This window comes from Netta rufina (genome assembly GCF_964035555.1).
Source record: "Netta rufina genome assembly, chromosome: 5".
Lineage (NCBI taxonomy): Eukaryota > Metazoa > Chordata > Aves > Anseriformes > Anatidae > Netta > Netta rufina.
Window position 1 is genome coordinate 18,393,413 of NC_140128.1, and position 16,984 is coordinate 18,410,396.

The 16,984-nt window shown below is 39.3% G+C and overlaps 1 protein-coding gene across 1 annotated transcript; it reads left to right on the top strand.

The window, feature by feature from the left end:
• Positions 1-7,451, top strand: DHCR7 (7-dehydrocholesterol reductase). The gene is made up of 8 exons (XM_084288286.1): positions 1-28; positions 1,297-1,399; positions 2,279-2,501; positions 3,385-3,475; positions 4,171-4,384; positions 4,793-4,997; positions 5,872-6,003; positions 6,567-7,451. Exons 2-8 carry the CDS (start codon positions 1,305-1,307, stop codon positions 7,029-7,031), a joined length of 1,425 nt encoding a protein of 474 aa, XP_084144412.1. The 5' UTR covers positions 1-28; positions 1,297-1,304; the 3' UTR covers positions 7,032-7,451.
• Positions 7,452-16,984: the final 9,533 nt, after the last annotated feature.

Here is a 16,984-nt window from a genome sequence, read left to right on the forward strand (position 1 = left end):
GAGAGGGGGCTCCGGCAGCCGCCTGCAGGTGGGTGCCCGCGGGGGGCAGGGGTGTGGGAAGGGGGGCAGGAGCCTCGGGCTGGGGTAGGCTCAGGCGGTGGTGTAGGAAGGAGAACCTCGATGGCAGCCGCGCTGTAAGCCGGGGGAAGGCGTGCGTGCCCCCTGCAGCCTGGCTGGAGGCTGCTCGTCTTCCTCTAGCCGCTGACGGCTCCGGGAGCGGGGTGGTCGCCGTGCTCCTGCGCTGTCTGGGGGGTTAATGGTGGATCCGGGGGGCTTGCACCAACCCCCAGCTGCTGGCAGGGGCTCTGCGGGTGCTCGGCAGGCAGAGCGGTGCTCAAAACCCAGCCCTGCAGGGTAACCGGGCCGCTGGGTGCTTGGGAGTCCCGAACTAATGGAAATGCCACGAAAAGCCTCAGCCTAGGGTTTGTTTCCTGGCTCGGAGACGAGGCCTGCTTCCTCAGCAGGACTGATAGATCATGGGGAATCCTTGGAAATACGCAAAACTTAACTGGGCAATGCCCTGGCAGCCTGCTCTGAGCTGGCCCAGCTCTCAGCACGGGGCTGAGTTGAATAACTTCACAGGCTTCATCCAGCCAACGTCCTGCTGACTGATGCTTCCTGGTTAAGAGCCTTTCTGTCCTGGCAAAATTACTATCATAAAGCAAAACAGGCACCGCTAACTGGACCAAACTCTAACATCAACACAGTAGCTCTCCTCTGTCTGCTTTCTCTTGAACACGTTCGGTGGCATTGTCTCTCAATGGGTGTGTTACTGGCATGAGAAGCCTTGTCATGGAAGCACTTAACACCTGAAATGAGGCAACGTCTGGCTCACATCTCAGCCAAATGTCTAAAACACTCTGACAGTATTTTAAATGTCCCTGCTGAAGCGTTAGGTGGCGGTTAGCACTTGTGATAACCGAGGGAAGTCAGTCAGTAGGTCAGGGCCATGTTCAGTGATTGCCAGGCAAGGCTGTGGTGATACAGCTGGGCCAAGGCCGGGCCAGGCCATCAGCCAAGGGATGAAGGTCAGGGTCCGGCCTGGTGAAGGGAACCAGCGTTACACAGACCTGAGATGGCCAGGCAGGGCCTTGGGGATGAGGCCAGGACAGGACAGAAGGATTTAGGAAAGTTTTCTGTTTTTTTTCTTTTCTTTTTTTCTTTCCTCTTCTTCACTCCCAAACTTCTTGTAATTGAAAGCTATTTAATTATTTTGAGTAACTCGTATTTCTTTTCAGTAGAGCCAAAAGACCTAGTGAGTACAAGCTGGAATAATATCAACATTTTCTCTCACAGAGAACACCATGGCAGCCCACAAGGAGAAAAACTCTAAAGAACGAAACCACAAAAACATCCAAAATGATACTCAAGCTTCTCAAGTCCAGTGGGGAAGAGCATGGTGAGAGAAGTTGATGATTCTAATTAGTCACTGTATTTCAAATTGGTTCTTATGTACTCTTACAGACGTTACATTCTTTTTAATCTTTATTCTGTTTTTAAAAGATGGGTGCATTGACCTAACATTGAAAGCTCCTGGTTAATGAGTTGTAGTATCAGGTGCCAAAGAAGAGTTCCTCAAGGTTTTTAAATATGGAGCTTGCCAGGTGGCTTGGGTTAAAATACAACCCTTCTTGCAAAATGAAAAACAAACCATAATACTCAGTGAAATTTGTAGTTTCTTCAAACAAAATATTTGCTGTAATTTGGAAAACAGGCATCCATCTATGATACTACTAGCTGATGCCTTCAGCAGCAGCAAGGTTTATGGCCCATATTCCTGTTGTCAGAGTGTGGTTCAAGTATCAGTGGAGTACCATACTGTAGCTGAAAACAGCAGCAGGTGTCCATACGGTTTCTTACCACAGACAGTGGTCCTGGAACATGTTCAGCTTCTGGCTGTTCAGGGTCTATGTCCTCTGTGTTTCCAAGCTTTGCAGAGTATTGTGATTCTATTACCACCTCCAACTGAATACCAGTAGTACCCGTGATTGCCATCAAACATGTGAAGACTGTAATAGTAGCATGCTTTTTGGAGGAGAGATGTTATCTGTTCTGTTGCTCTGATTAACCAGCTTAGGTTTATAACGCTGGTAAAGTATGTAACATGCTAAACTTCCTGTCACTGTTTGACCCAAAGAAACATATGTGCTCTAAAAATATTTTCCATTTTCATCCAGTTAGTTCTCAGTGGTCTTTTTAGACTAAAATTGCTTGACTTAATCAGAACTGCTGTCATAACTGAAAGCTGAAAAAAAAAATGTTCTGTTTTGGATTACAGGGAGGTAGACTGGTTTTCCTTGGCAAGCATCCTTTTCCTGCTCATGTTTGCACCACTTATCGTGTATTATTTCATAATGTCCTGTGACCAGTACCAGTGCTCTCTGACTGATCCGCTCATTGACTTGCTCATGGGAAATAAACATCTGTCTGACATCTGGAACAAGACTCCTACACTGACCTACACAGCTGCTGGCATCTATATTATTTGGGTTGCTTTCCAGGTATATTATTGAATTACAAACTAGTTGTAGTGTGTGTGCATACAAGCATGTATCTATCCATCAGATGAAAGAAGGATGGAACTAAATGGAATACTGTATTTTTTTTTTTTTTTTACGTAATGGCAAAATAGTCTGTCAGATGAAAAATTTGGGAATTACTAAGATTATATGGGTTTTAAGCACTCAGGATACCAATTCTTATCTTATGGTGAAAGAAGGCTGCCTCACAAGTGCTGTTCTTTCTGTTGAGTCTCATATAATACTATGCTAAATCATTGTGTGTGGCAGTGAGTCAGGACAGGGAAATGAAACGAAATAAATCTCAGTATTGCTTGTTCTCACAGATAACTCTGTGATACAAGTATTTCATACAATATAAATTAAGATGTTTTAGATAAATGACCTCTACAAGAGTCTAAGATGATGTGGTTAAGATAAACCAGCCATATAACAAAAATACTGATTAACTTTAAATTAACACACAATAAGTATTATCATAAACTAACTGCAGAAGGGATGTATTTTTCTATAGACAAACTCTAAATGAATGTTTATTAGTGATTTTTTTTGTAAAATATCTTCAAATTTAGCAAACTACTGCTATTGTTTTCCAAATTGGAAAGTTACTTAAGTATAATGTTTTAAAATTAAAGGATAAGGACCCAGATCTAACTAGAAACAGTCCTCCCTCCCCACCAAAAAAGGCTTACCACCATATATGAAAGCTGTCTTTAAAATTGTTCTGTAGCTTGGGCATATTACTGGTCTAAAATCACAACAGCTAATCTAATAATATTTGCTTATCTAATACTTAATTGAAACTGACTGTTATCTTTGGTATGTGTATGAATTTTTTTGGGTTAATATATTCTGTCACTTCTAGGTGATTTTGTATATGTTTGTTCCTGACTTCTGCCACAAGTTTCTTCCTGGATATGTAGGAGGTGTACAAGAAGGTGCTGTCACTCCTGCTGGTATGTTATTCCTTGGGATGTACGACAACATAATCACACTCTTTTTAAATGATAGCATTTCTGTACGGAGTTCTTAGCAATCCGTATATACCTGCAGGAAACATGGACATAAATGTTTTCACTTTCGATATGCTTATTTCAAACAATAAAACAGAGCAATATTTATCTTCTTTTAGAATAAATTACAGAACTTCTTTCTCCTAAAAAGCTATTTATCACGTAATTAGCTGATCAGTTCATGCTTAAGTAAAATACAGCAAGCACAGTATCAGAAGTCGAAAAACACAGATTGCCGTTGATTTAAAGCACCAAAATTATCAGACTATCACTAGAATCTGACAATGCAGTCACGCCTATTTGAGCCAAGTTAACCTGCAAGACTTGAGCAGAATGCGTGATGTGGGCTAAGCGTGACAGAGGATAACTTGAGAGCTTGGCTGATTGTAGGTGAGATTATAAATCCATCCTTTTGTGAAGAGAGTTAAGAAAAAGCTTAGCCTACAAGTTGCAGCAGAATCTAATGAAACTCAGAAAAGTGCTGCAAGATACTTAACTCGGAGGGTGACATTCAAGGAAGGTAAGCAGAGTAGGTCACTTCATGAGCTATTGACCTCCTGGCTATTGTGTACATATCCTTATTAATAACTGTACTAATGTAACAACAGTAATATTGATTTCTTTCTTTCCTACTTTAGGTGTAGTAAATAAGTATGAAATCAATGGACTCCAGGCTTGGATCATAACCCATGTACTTTGGTTTGCCAATGCCTATTACTTCCACTGGTTCTCGCCTACCATCATTTTTGACAATTGGATTCCTCTCCTGTGGTGTGCCAATATCCTGGGATATGTAGTTTCCACATTCGCAATGATAAAAGGCTACTTTTTCCCTACTAATGCCAAAGACTGGTATGTTGTCTTAATAAGAGCATACAAGGAAATCAGACATAGTAATGTAGAACTGGTTCTTTAAGACATGCACCACCCGTTATGTTTCATGCTGCATGTCGTGTGACTGTGGCATCCTTGGTGTCACAGATGCATGTGTCTAAATTATGTCTAGCAAATAAAGGTATAGTTGGACTCCTGAAAAGTGATAGCAAGTTTAAACAGAATGCCTCTGAAGCTACAATTTATCTCTTGTACTGTGATACTTTAGTTTGATCAATTGTTACCTTATATTGCATTACATGGTCTTATGATATTTATTATTGTTATATCAGGCACCTTAGGAAATGATCTGAAATGTATAGTCAGAATACTAACCACATGTATTTGTTATAACAATATACATTTTTAATCTCTTATGCTTTCTAGCAAATTCACTGGCAACTTCTTTTATGACTACATGATGGGGATTGAATTTAACCCTCGAATAGGAAAGTGGTTTGATTTCAAGCTGTTCTTCAATGGGCGCCCTGGCATTGTAGCCTGGACTCTGATTAACCTTTCCTATGCTGCTAAACAACAGGAGCTGTATGGTCAAGTAACCAACTCCATGATTCTTGTCAATGTCCTTCAGGTAAATTTGGAGGAGGAAAACAAGATACCAATTTGGAAATAAAATAGTGTTAAAGTAGGAAAAAGTTCTTGCATTGAAAGCAAACTTAAATTATTCTTCCTGGCCTGAACAATGTCACTTGGTACTGATGCATTGGAACTTGCTTCTTTGGACACTTTCTTTCATTCAGCATGTCACTGTGAATAATCCAGTGTGTTACCACTGGCGTAGTTATGTCTGTGCCAGCAGATTTCAGTATAGGCTTAAATTAAGAGAGATTTTTCTGAGCCTATGTTCTAGCTTGATCTTCAGACCAGGGAGAACAATGACAAAGTTCTGTGGCTTTAGTTAGAGCACGACTGGGGCAGTTTTTTTTTGAGCGCAGAGCTTTACATTATTTACATTGTATTTCTTTTCCTCAGGACATGCAGAAATGCAGATGTCTCCAACACCTGAAAATAGCCACTCAGTACTATGTTTTCTCCTGAGGAGACCCCAAAGTAATAAATACAACTAATAGTTTGAATTTATTCATATATATAAATGGAAGGCTGCTTAACAGAAGCTCTATTCCTACTCTCTGAGAGGCAAGAGCAATAAAATGCAAGTGCATTTCCTAAGTGTATGTCCTTAAGTAATGCAGCTATTCTCCATGTGCTAATTTATGTTAATACTGCTTTGTGTTACTTATTATTGCTTTATCTATACAGAAGTATTATAGATCTCTGCTGATATGTTATGTTCCTCTTAATGCCTCTATTTTTTTGAAGCGTTAAAATGAAAACACATCAGCTTTAAGACTTTGTTTTAAGACAACAAAAGATTAGGTTGATACTGATAGACAGGATGACAGGTGACAGTGCTGTGTTATTAAAGTAGAATCATTCTTTTCCAGGGTATTTATGTTTTGGACTTCTTCTGGAATGAGGCCTGGTATTTGAAAACGATTGATATCTGCCATGATCATTTTGGATGGTACTTGGGCTGGGGAGACTGTGTTTGGTTGCCTTACCTCTACACTCTGCAGGTAAAAATGTCATACAACGGATGTTTGGGCTAAAAGGAAGGAAACCTTCCAGAACTACTCTTCCCAGCAGAATGATTTGTATTTTAACTTCTTTCTTGATGGTTTGAATGCTAACTAACTGTTGTAATATTCTTATTACAGTATGCTTGTAGTAGAGCTTACTGTCCCTGCATGGAATTGACGTTTTCTTTTCCTCTTCATCTTTTGTACCCCGTTCTGACAGTGTCTGTTGTGTCTGTACATATTTTTTAAATCCTTTCAGGCCCTTTCTGTACTCCTGGATGTTGGGTGTTTTTATGTGTGTCGTTTTATTTTCCCCTATCTCATTTAGTGTGCATCTTCACGACTTCTCCCTTATTCTTGTTTGTACTATGAAATAGAATTTTGGAAAGAGACAGAGGCAATGTAGGAAGCAGAAACTATTTTTCTGAAAACATTCCATAGTTTAACTGGTACTGTTTTTTTTCCCCCTCCATTCTCGGTCACTGGATGTCGAGGAATTAGTCTGGCATCCTAAAAATGTTTTTAAGTGCAGTACTGATTGTCTCTTTTCTACTCCCCAGGGTTTATATTTGGTTTACCACCCTGTGCAGCTCAGCACAGCCAGTGCCATAGGGGTCTTGATGTTGGGCTTGATTGGCTATTATGTCTTCAGAACAACAAACCACCAGAAAGATCTCTTCCGTCGTACAAACGGCAACTGCAGGATATGGGGGAAGAAGCCAGAATACATTGAGTGCTCCTACATGTCTGTGGATGGGACCAAGTACTACAGCAAGCTGATGACCTCAGGATTTTGGGGCTGGGCACGCCATTTTAACTACACAGGAGATTTGATGGGCTCCTTGGCCTACTGCCTGGCTTGTGGGTTTGAACACATCTTGCCCTATTTCTACATCATTTATATGACTATTCTGTTGACTCACCGTTGCATTAGGGATGAACACCGTTGTTTCAGCAAATATGGGAAGGACTGGAAGCTCTACACTGCTGCAGTGCCTTACCGGCTTATACCAGGAGTATTTTAAGGCTAACACAGAATCTGGGGAAGCAAAAAATTTTTGACACAAAAAGAGTCGATCCGTATAGTTAAACTAACAAAAATTATTTTGGGAAGGACGCTTAATAATGCTTGGGAAAAGAAAAGGTGTCTGGAGAATATTCCTTGATGTAATGAAGGAACATGCTTCTAGTAAGCAGGCAGACTTTAAAGTAAATGAAATAAGGCACTGAAATGGCCTTTTTAGATATATTTGTATTCAAAAAAAAAAAAAAAGACTTTCACCTGGAACTGGTTTTTTATTTTTTCTTTCTTTAAATTAACTTGGACTTGAAGAGAAGTTGCATGCACTGAATGCATTGCATTCCTGAAATCTCTCCAGTGCTGGGAGGAGGCCTTACCCTTCAGAGCACCAAGGTTTTTGGAACCAGCTGCCAATGAATTAGGAGAGGAGCAAAAGAACTGTGTGTTCAGTTTATGAAAGAAATTTTATGATGTGGTTGCTTGTGACAGTCGTAACCTGTAATTACTAATTCCCTGAAGGACGCTTTATTACTCATCAATTTTTAAGGGTTGAATGTGGGAAATACTGAGGCTTATCATAAGCCTTTTTTTTTTTTTTTTTTTTTTGAAGACAGATAAACTATGATTCACAAATATTTGTGAAAGCTGGTATAAATTGGTATAGCTACATTAATTGCAGTAGGCTAATTACAGTAGTCTACAGCACCAGACAAACATGGTCCATGACCAGCTGGGTATTGTCTTGATACTGAACGCAAACTTTCTTGATTAAGATACTAATCATACATTGACTACTTTAGTGTGGGTAGAAAACTTTCTGTCATTTTTGCCTAAAATAACATTTGTAATAGTTTAAGAAATAAATGTGTGGTTTCAATTAAAAAAAAAAAAAAAAAAAAAAACTTCTAATTTTTATTTCAGCTGTTTCTTTCCTTGTTACATAGTTACCTTTCCAAGTTACAGTATTCAAAAGCAGGTCTTCAAAGAATACAACCCAAGGAGCAAATTCAAGGGTGCATAAAGAAAAAATATTAAGAGGGATCAGAATGCCAGCTGTGCCTCCTGTAATGAGCTTAGTAGTCATGTTCACAAATATACAGTTAGTTTTTACGGTAAGTAGATAACTAAGTACTGGCTTCTTGTAGAAGTTGCTGGATATGCTGATCTTCATGGCAGATTTGAATGTGATGTGTTGGTGAGTATGTTTTAATACTGTTGCAGCATTCCCTGACGGGAAGAATACCACCTTTTGCTAGGTGAAAAACAGGCTCTGCAGACCTAGAGAACAAATGCATCACAAAGTTTGGCTTTGTTTCAGGGCTGGATGTACCAGTGATGAATAGAGATGGAGAGATGCCTTCTTGGAGAAGACTAACTAACATTATTTGGCACCTACTATCTGTAGGCCTCATAACTATTTTATTATTTTGGGGGGTAACATGTTTCAGTACTCCATGACAGTGTGTTTCATGGAGCTGTGAGTAGCTGTATCTGACAACTTCTACTCAAATCCCAAAGAATTCCCATGGAGTAAAAAAGCTGTTTTTGTAATGGCTGGTTAAAGACTTCATGGCTTTAAATTGTCAAATACTGCTTGAAATCTGTATTTAAGCACAATGGACTGATGATGCAACTGGCGGTAGTAAATGTCATAGAAGTGTTCCTATTTACATTTGAAGGTTAAACAAACAAAGTTTGATCTTTCTGTCTGCACAGTTCTGTGCTGGTCTCTATCATGTAGGTAGGTATACTAAGACATGTGTTGCTTTAAGGGCTGTTAGCATTTTGCATAAGTAATACAGTGAAATAAGAATTTATATAGTTTGTTCTGAACTTCAAAGGTCATTCATTGTAGGTCATCTTCCTACAGCTCCTGTTCTCATTTGAACGTCCAGTTTGGAGGGGACAACACCACTTCCTTGTCCTTTGGAAATAAAAAGCAGAATCTCTGTTGGGTATCACCTGCTACAAAATATTGCAACTGTGTCTGGAAACCTTTTCTGTTCAGGGAAAGTAGACTGTCCCAATTTAATGGTCCTTTTGATGATCTTTGTACCTGCATGCTTGTTCTTGATGCAGTAGCCAATTCAACATGGTGCCTTGGGAGGAGGAATAATGGCTGTAATAATGGCGTGCTCACTGACAACAAATGTTTTGCTGTGGTAGAACATTTGAATGCAAATACTGAAAGAAAAAAAAATCAGTAGTAAGTGTCTTTACTTAAATCGTACATTGTACATAAATCTTAACATCGTACATAAACCTTAACAGTTTAACAAGAGGTGGTGCTTGTAATAGAGTTGATTTGAGAGTACTATTTTCAGAGGAAGGGAAGAGTGTGGGATTCTAGGGCTGTTGGACCCCAACAGTTGCTAGTACCTCATAGCTTTAGGCTGACCCAGATTTTCCTGGAGTAATTAGATGAGTTTCTTTTCTCAACTTGCCTAAGAACAAGTACTTGTATAATTTTCTTGAGTAACCTTGGAAGTTGTACTGACAAATTGCTGTTAATGCCAAGGCTATTTAAATATTGCAAGATAATCTGGGCTCTAAATCACAGTAGCCTTGTACAGAAATCACACTAGCCTTGCACAGCATAGGATGCTCTTCTCACTGATAAATCCCAGATTAGTAGAAGAAATTGCCCGATTTAGACCAATAAAAGCATCAGCATTTTAAAAATAAAATTGAGGAAATTTGAAGAGAAAGGGTAGTACTGTGAATAAGTAGAATATTATGCATTCATATGATTCTCTAAAGCAATTTCTGTTATATCTAATATTTGTCAAAGATTTTTCTGCACAGTCTGACAGTGGAGCATGGAAAGATTTTTATCTGTGTATTTGATGCAGAATTTGCTGCCGCTGCTGAGAAGGCTTTGCCCTGTAGTAACCCAGCTGCTGCACGTGAGAATTTGTTGTTGTCCAGATTGTGAAACTCATGGTAGGAAGCAATTAGTTGCAAGGTTTTTCAATCAAGGGGCCATCACTGCATAAAACTCACATCCTATTTGTTGTAAGGATGACAGATTCTGGTTCTTCAGGCTTTCATGCTGTCCATACAGATCTTCATTTATGTTCCATCTTTGTGGCAATACTGTTTGTATTGATTCAGTCTGTATGTTTAACAGGACTATGTTTAATAGGGCATCTGGCTAGAAAAGAGTACTAATTCCATTCAGATTTGCATTTCTTACAAATAAATGATACTTGCAGAAACATTAAAAAAATTAGTCTGTAGGCTTCATGCTGCCATAATATGTAAGCAATGCTCTAAGCAGTATTTAACTGATTTAAACCTTTAAAGCTGAATCATTTTAAAAGACTATTGACTTGTTCGTTATCAGATAGGGTGATGTCTGCCACATCTTGCATTATAGGTATTTTTAAATTTCTTTCCTCCAGAATGCCAAAAAGTATGTCAATATGTATTTTACTTTGGAGAACTTGTGGGCATGTGTTAGATTAACTTTGTTCTGCTATTTCATACAATGCTGTTAATACTACCTATCAAATTTTTAGAGCATATGTCTGTGAAATGTTGGAAATTTAAAATTTACAATATTTGTAAAAATGATATTCATTAAACTCCTTTTAAAACTAATGGAAAAATACAACAAAAGCTTCTGATAGTTACTTGGAGCAGTAAAGAAAATACAAACATGGTACTTTAATGTATTTACTTTGCTTGGACTACTGCAGGAAGAAAAATAACAAAAGCCAATGAGGAGGGTGCAACAGGCTGAGCAAGTTCCAGATTGCCATAGATCTAAGCGGGGGAAAAAATCACAACCTTCTAGTGGATTGGATTGCTCCTGTAGGCCGTAAGTATCTGATCTGCAGATGGCAGGGAGTGGGGGACCTCCAATACATGTGGAGAGGGAGGATGCCTTCTCACATTTAAAAAATCTTGTCACTAGATGGCACTGCAGTACGATAACCTTCCTTATTATGAAAGGCGGAGACCTGGGTTCAGAAATACTTTTAATTTATAACTCTTCATGCAAAGTTGCAGTTCAGTTTTATTATAATGCAGCCTGCAAGAATGCTGACACATTTCAGTGTTGGACTGTAGCATACATAATGCTTTAAGGCTTTAAACTTGTAAGCACCTTTTTAAAATCCATAACTTTGTACAACCCAGTGACTTGTCAAAAGTGTTGTGTATAGAATATAAGGAAACTTGATTATTCAGTTCCAGCTTTATTCAGACAATAGCAATACATGCTGTTGCCTCATGGTGGCAGCCACAAAATCTCTTCTGTTCTGAATTACCAGTGTAAATTCACATCACATGCTGCCTTTAAGCCACACCTGCACTGGGCTAACTGAAATATTGCACTATCTTCACTGTAGGTTAAAAGTGATGTGCAATTGAAAATAAAAATGGAATATCATACTTTTCTGCTTCAGTGAATACAGGTGGGGAAAAAAAGCCTGAAAATGTGCATGAAATGAAAAAGGATTTTTTTTTTTCGAAATTACACATGTAAATTTACTTCATGGTAACAAGAAGTTGTAAGAGTTAGTTAACTTATTCAAGTTAACATTTTAACAAAGATTTTAAAACAAATCTTTATATTGGTTCAAAAGAATTATAGAAGAGTTGATTAATTCACAGTTAAGTAATACATGAGTTAGCTTCTGAAGCCTTTTTTGTCAAGCAGGTTACTGAACTAGGTAGAACTCTGATCCAGTTTAGTAAACCTAGATTAAGAAGTGTACAATTTGTTCAAAACTTTAAGTTAAACTACAGTTGTAGCTCTTACGTATGTTTTGTGCACCTGTTTGTTAGGAGTATGGGTGCTTGGGGAAACATTTAAGAGAGCTGTGGTAGCTAGCAAGAAGATTGTGGTTCTGTTACAGTGCAGCAAGGTAACTGCTTTCAGGACAACTGTCTGAGCATATTCCTTACATTGGCACTCTGAAACTTCCATTTTGCATTATCAGCCATCAGCTGTAAATTCAAAGAGACTGACTATGTGATGTGAATTCATGCTGCTGTGATTAGAGCACAGAACTTTAGGATATAATTTTGACATTGATGTGGACTAGAATTTATTACTGCTGAATTTGATCTTATACTACATGGCAGCATTATTAATGCAGACTTCCCTAATATGAAAAAGCCTCAATTCTCTGAATACTGAAAACACTCAAATGCTGAAAGGACTGAAAACAAATCATTCTTTTATGAGTGTTCTTAAGTGTTGTACTTGAATTACCCAATTTTTCTGTTAAGTATCTTCCTTTGGAAGGTAATATTTTAGGAACTTTAAGTCCAGGATATTTACAGCCTGGTTATGTGAATGAACTCATATAACAGATAGGTTTATTAAGTTTGAATATGTCCTTCTTTGACCTACAGGCAAACTTAGCATGCCAGGAAGTAGGACAGAAGCAGTCCAACAGGACAATGACTTTTTTTTTTGCACAGTGTGTAAGTACTTGACTTAGAGAGTAACTAATTTGTATGATGTGGTTAGGACTTTTCTTTTTCTTGGATCTCTTTGGACGACATTGTGCCTACTTGTTTCCTAAGGAGAGCATAGAAAAGAGGTGCCTTGTCCACTGAGTTCTCTTGTTTTCTAGACGAAAACATTCATCAGATTGGGACTTCCCCAACCTTTAAAAAAAATAATAATAATAATAGTAATAAAAGACACTTCTTTCTCTTGAAAGATGGTTTTATTAGTTAAAATTCAGACAGCACGCTGACAACTGATGATTTTATTTTAGGTGGTGTAAAGGGAGGAAGAATTTAAATGATCCTTCTGTTGGCAGGTCTTTGTGATTTTATTTCTGCGGCTCCATAAAAACTCCTTGGACAGCAGAATTAAAAAAAAAAAAAAAAAAGGAATTTAGAAGAGAGAAAGTAAGGAAATAGCATTCAGATTATTACCAGAAACCATCTGCCCTCTATTTTTTTCCTTAGACAAGACGCTTATGTGCAAAAGTTTATTGCTTGTACTGTTCCATAAAGCAACATCAAAAGTAATAAGCAGCATCAATAATAATTTAGAAAGCATAATGTTTTGCCGTAACCAAAAAGCATTTCACTATTTAAATTGCAATTTTCATACAATTTGATCTGATTAAATAGCATTCTTACACACAGTTTTCTGTCATTTACCCAGTGAAGTGAATGCAAAATGCTATTTGAAAGCTGCTGAACGCCTACGTATCTCTTTACTGGTTATCTAATCAAGATGGCACTCATCACAGGCACAGTCACTTGTAAAAGGTTGTCTGTGAGGGAGAATGATTGTTTTAGGACTTGTGAAGAAAATGCACTTGCTTTAAGTCTTTCACTCTCTTAAATATTGTGAACAACTGAAAGTTGTTCTTAGTCATGCAAACACTTGAGTTCTTGAGCAAATTTATTCACCAAGTTATATATACATGAGCTGTGTTAACAGTGCAGCATTAACAGCACAGCTTGGCACTGTGTAGAAAGAATATAAAGCTGTTAAGTTCTGGCTCGACTTACTGTCCACAGTAGCTCAGCAACGCCTTTGTTTAAACTTAGTTCATCCCTGTATGTTGCCAGAGAAAATACAGGCTAATTTAAAAGGAAAGAAGAAGTGCTTGCTACTGTATGTTCCAAAATACACAACTACAGTAAAGATAATATTTAGTTTTAAGTGACAATTTGCCTGTCTGCTCTCTAAGAACCAAATCTTGCCTTCTGCTAGGAGCTTTGCTCTAGATTTCAGTAAGGTCAAACATGGCTTCTTTTGTAAAGCCAGTTATAGATACAACAGAAGGAAAGCATTCATTTTTCTTATTTCTGGAAGGCTTTTATATGAAAAGATTGTAGAGGTGAGGGCCTCAGGTAACAAAAACTAAAAGATATCTAACTGAAAATTGCCACTGTACTACCGTAATTACTGCTACCAACAGTTGTATTGTCATACAATACCATAAAATCAAGGGCTTTGAGGTTCATTAATAATCTCAGATAGACAGAGTATTATCTGTATTAACTTCTGTTTTTACAAATGCTAACTTCTTGCATGCCAAACTGGCAAATTCTTCAGTTTTATTTTTGCAGTTTTGGGATCCATTACATAGCGAGGTACTGAAATGCTTACCAAATCTTTGTGCTATCCTAGGGCTAACACGCGGCTATTTCTTCCTAATCTTCCCCATCATGATTTCTGTATTGAAATCATAAAATATTTTGTGATACCAAACTAAATTAAAGCTCTGAGTATTGATGAAGTAAAGCTACTTTGGTATCTATTTATGTGGCAGTTTTGCATATGGAAGGAATAATCTATATTAACATGTCAACTGGAATTTGATTTCACATTCATTCTGCAGCATCTAGCCTAACTTGTAGGCTAGCATCGACCACATTTGTCCTTTCACAATAACACTATGAAAGCAAGTAGCAGTAGTGTATACTGTGAGTAGCCTCTGATAGCTGTGTTCAGAAATTATTTTTTTGTGGACTCATTCTACATATTCTGGTGGAAGAAGTCTTCTCTGCTTGTTTGCATTAGCTTTCTGTTTTTCACTCCCATGTTGGTAACCATGGAAAACAGCAGATGCCCACAGCATTCACAACAGCTTCCTAAATGTACTAGCTTTAACTGAAAAACTCACAAGCACATTTACAGTTTGATCTAATTTAGTCAACATCAGTTATTCTTTCTTTGGTGATTTGAATGTTACATGGCAGATAATTTTTGAAATATTTTAACACCCCAAAATTAACAGGAATGTAGAGATCAAGACACAAAAAACATCTAAGCAAATAACCTCTGATAGTGGAGGGGGGAACGCTTAATTCCTTCCATTCAGTAAACTTACAGGCCTAAACTGTGCAATTCAGGATATTCCAGTGCTAAATGTGGAGTACAAATAGAGATGCATTTTGCAATAGTGTGACTCAGCTGGCACCTTCACAGGCTTGAGGAACTTGATTCTCAGGGCAATGTAGGTGTCTGTGCATGACTTTACACTGGCAGCTTTCGCAAGAGCAAGCACAGAACAGGCGCAAAAAGTGCTTGATGGGGAATAGCTTACTACTGTATTGATACACCATGCTTGTGAGCATCACGATTCCTGAATGTGGTATTCGGATCCTTCTTTTCTGTTTATGTGAATCCTAACATAGCTGTCTGTTTTCTTCAAGACAGCACATGAAGCTGTGAGGGAGGCTGGACCTGGAGAAGGAAAAAGTAAGGGGGAAGGTAGAAGGAAGAAGCCTTAGAGACAGTAAGTTCAGAAGGTAGAAAGAACAGGAAAAGCAAATAATAGCAAGGTATATAGGAGGAGTGCTCTGAGCAATGTTTACCTATCTCATTAAACAGCTTAGTAATGTATTTAAAATGTTTGAAAATCTCAGCTGAAGTTTATATAATGTGGAAGGCACCATCATCTGTTAGTAAAATGGCAATATCATGGGTATATAGCATTTTGATAGCCCCTCTATCTGTAAGCTACCAGCATTTTTCTCTTTACAGTATTATGGTGATTTTGGGGAAGCCTTGTTAGGGTTTCCAGCATGAGAACTGGGAAGCCTAAAGACTGCAGGATGGTGAAGATTTTTCATTTTTATTTCTAATAAAGAGCAACAAAACACCTGCATTTGAGTTGTGTTTGTGTGTTTGTTTGTTTTCTTGCTGAAGTTTTCCCTTTTCTCAGTCGGGCTTGCATGCCTCAGAAATTTTGGTAGCTGGCAAATTTACTAATAGGACATGAACGTCTTAGAGAACTTAATGAAGAATCATCCCTCTGCCAGGGCAGCCATACCACGCTGAAAGCAGGTATGAGAATCCAGAGCAGGCTTTCTCGTTTTAGATCAGAAATCCCTGCACATACCCCTACTAACTTATTTAGGTCTCCGTCTGCTGATGCTGCACTGAGCTGGAGATTTTCCTTGGGTCAAAAAGGGAGAGGAAGCAGGAAGCAACTAGGGCATCTTCCGCTCTGTTAACTGACAAGTATTTTGGATTCTCTCAAGATAGCTGATAAATTCTTTTGGTCATTTGCTGAGTACTGAGGTTTTAAAATGAAATATTTAGATGTTGTTCTAATAATAAATGAAAGGCTTATTGTGACTGTACAAAACAGAAACTTTTTTCCTTAAAAATAGTTGGGGAAACTGCACACACAGACCTGGGGAAGGAATGTCCTTGTGGCAACAGCAGGTGCTCGCTGGTTAGAGGTTGGATTTATGATTGCTTGAAGCCGTACTCTGCCCCTGCTGTCAGTGGGTTGTGGTAGGACAGCTTAATCTTCCTCTTTTTCTACCTGAACAGAGATAGTGCTTTAACCAGTTCATGGACAGTCATAAACGGGGCAGAGTTTTATTTATTTAGGGCTCTGAAGCTGGTGCAGGGCCTGGACACAAGTCCTGTGAGGAGCAGCTGAGGGAACTGGGGGTGTTTGGTCTGGAGGAGGCTCAGGGGAGACCTCATTGCTCTCTGCAACTGCCTGAAAGGAAGGTGTGGGGAGCTGGGGGTCGGCCTCTTCTCGCAGATAACTAGTGATAGGACTAGAGGGAATGGCCCCAAGTTGTGCCAGGGGAGGTTCAGGTTGATAATGAGGAGACGTTTCTGCTCAGAAAGAGCAGCCAGGCACTGGGACGGGTTGCCCAGGGAGGTGGTGGAGTCACCGCCCCTGGGGGTGTTTAAGGAAAGGTTGAACATGGTGCTTAGGGACACAGAGATGGAGATAGCAATAAATAAACCATAGAATCGTTAGGTTGGAAAAGACCTCCAAGATCATCTAACCCATGTCTGACACGGTCCCACTGCCCCCAAGCCTCCCCGTGCCCGACCCCAGCAGCGGTGCCACCACATGGCCGCCACCCGGGGCGGCACCGGGCGGAGCGGCGAGGCCCGAGCTCGGCCGCGGGGCTCCGCAGGCCCCGGCACTGCCCCGAACGGAGCCGTCCCCCCGGTACCGCCGCGGCCCGGCCCAGCCCCGCCCCGGGCGCCGGTAA

Bases quoted from the DNA above. Each gene is read 5' to 3' on its own strand.
- DHCR7 (XM_084288286.1), top strand. From the start codon at position 1,305: ATGGCAGCCCACAAGGAGAAAAACTCTAAAGAACGAAACCACAAAAAC. The intron at 1,400-2,278 runs GTGAGAGAAGTT...TTTGGATTACAG, and splicing joins GTCCAGTGGGGAAGAGCATG to GGAGGTAGACTGGTTTTCCT. The intron at 4,998-5,871 runs GTAAATTTGGAG...ATTCTTTTCCAG, and splicing joins TTCTTGTCAATGTCCTTCAG to GGTATTTATGTTTTGGACTT.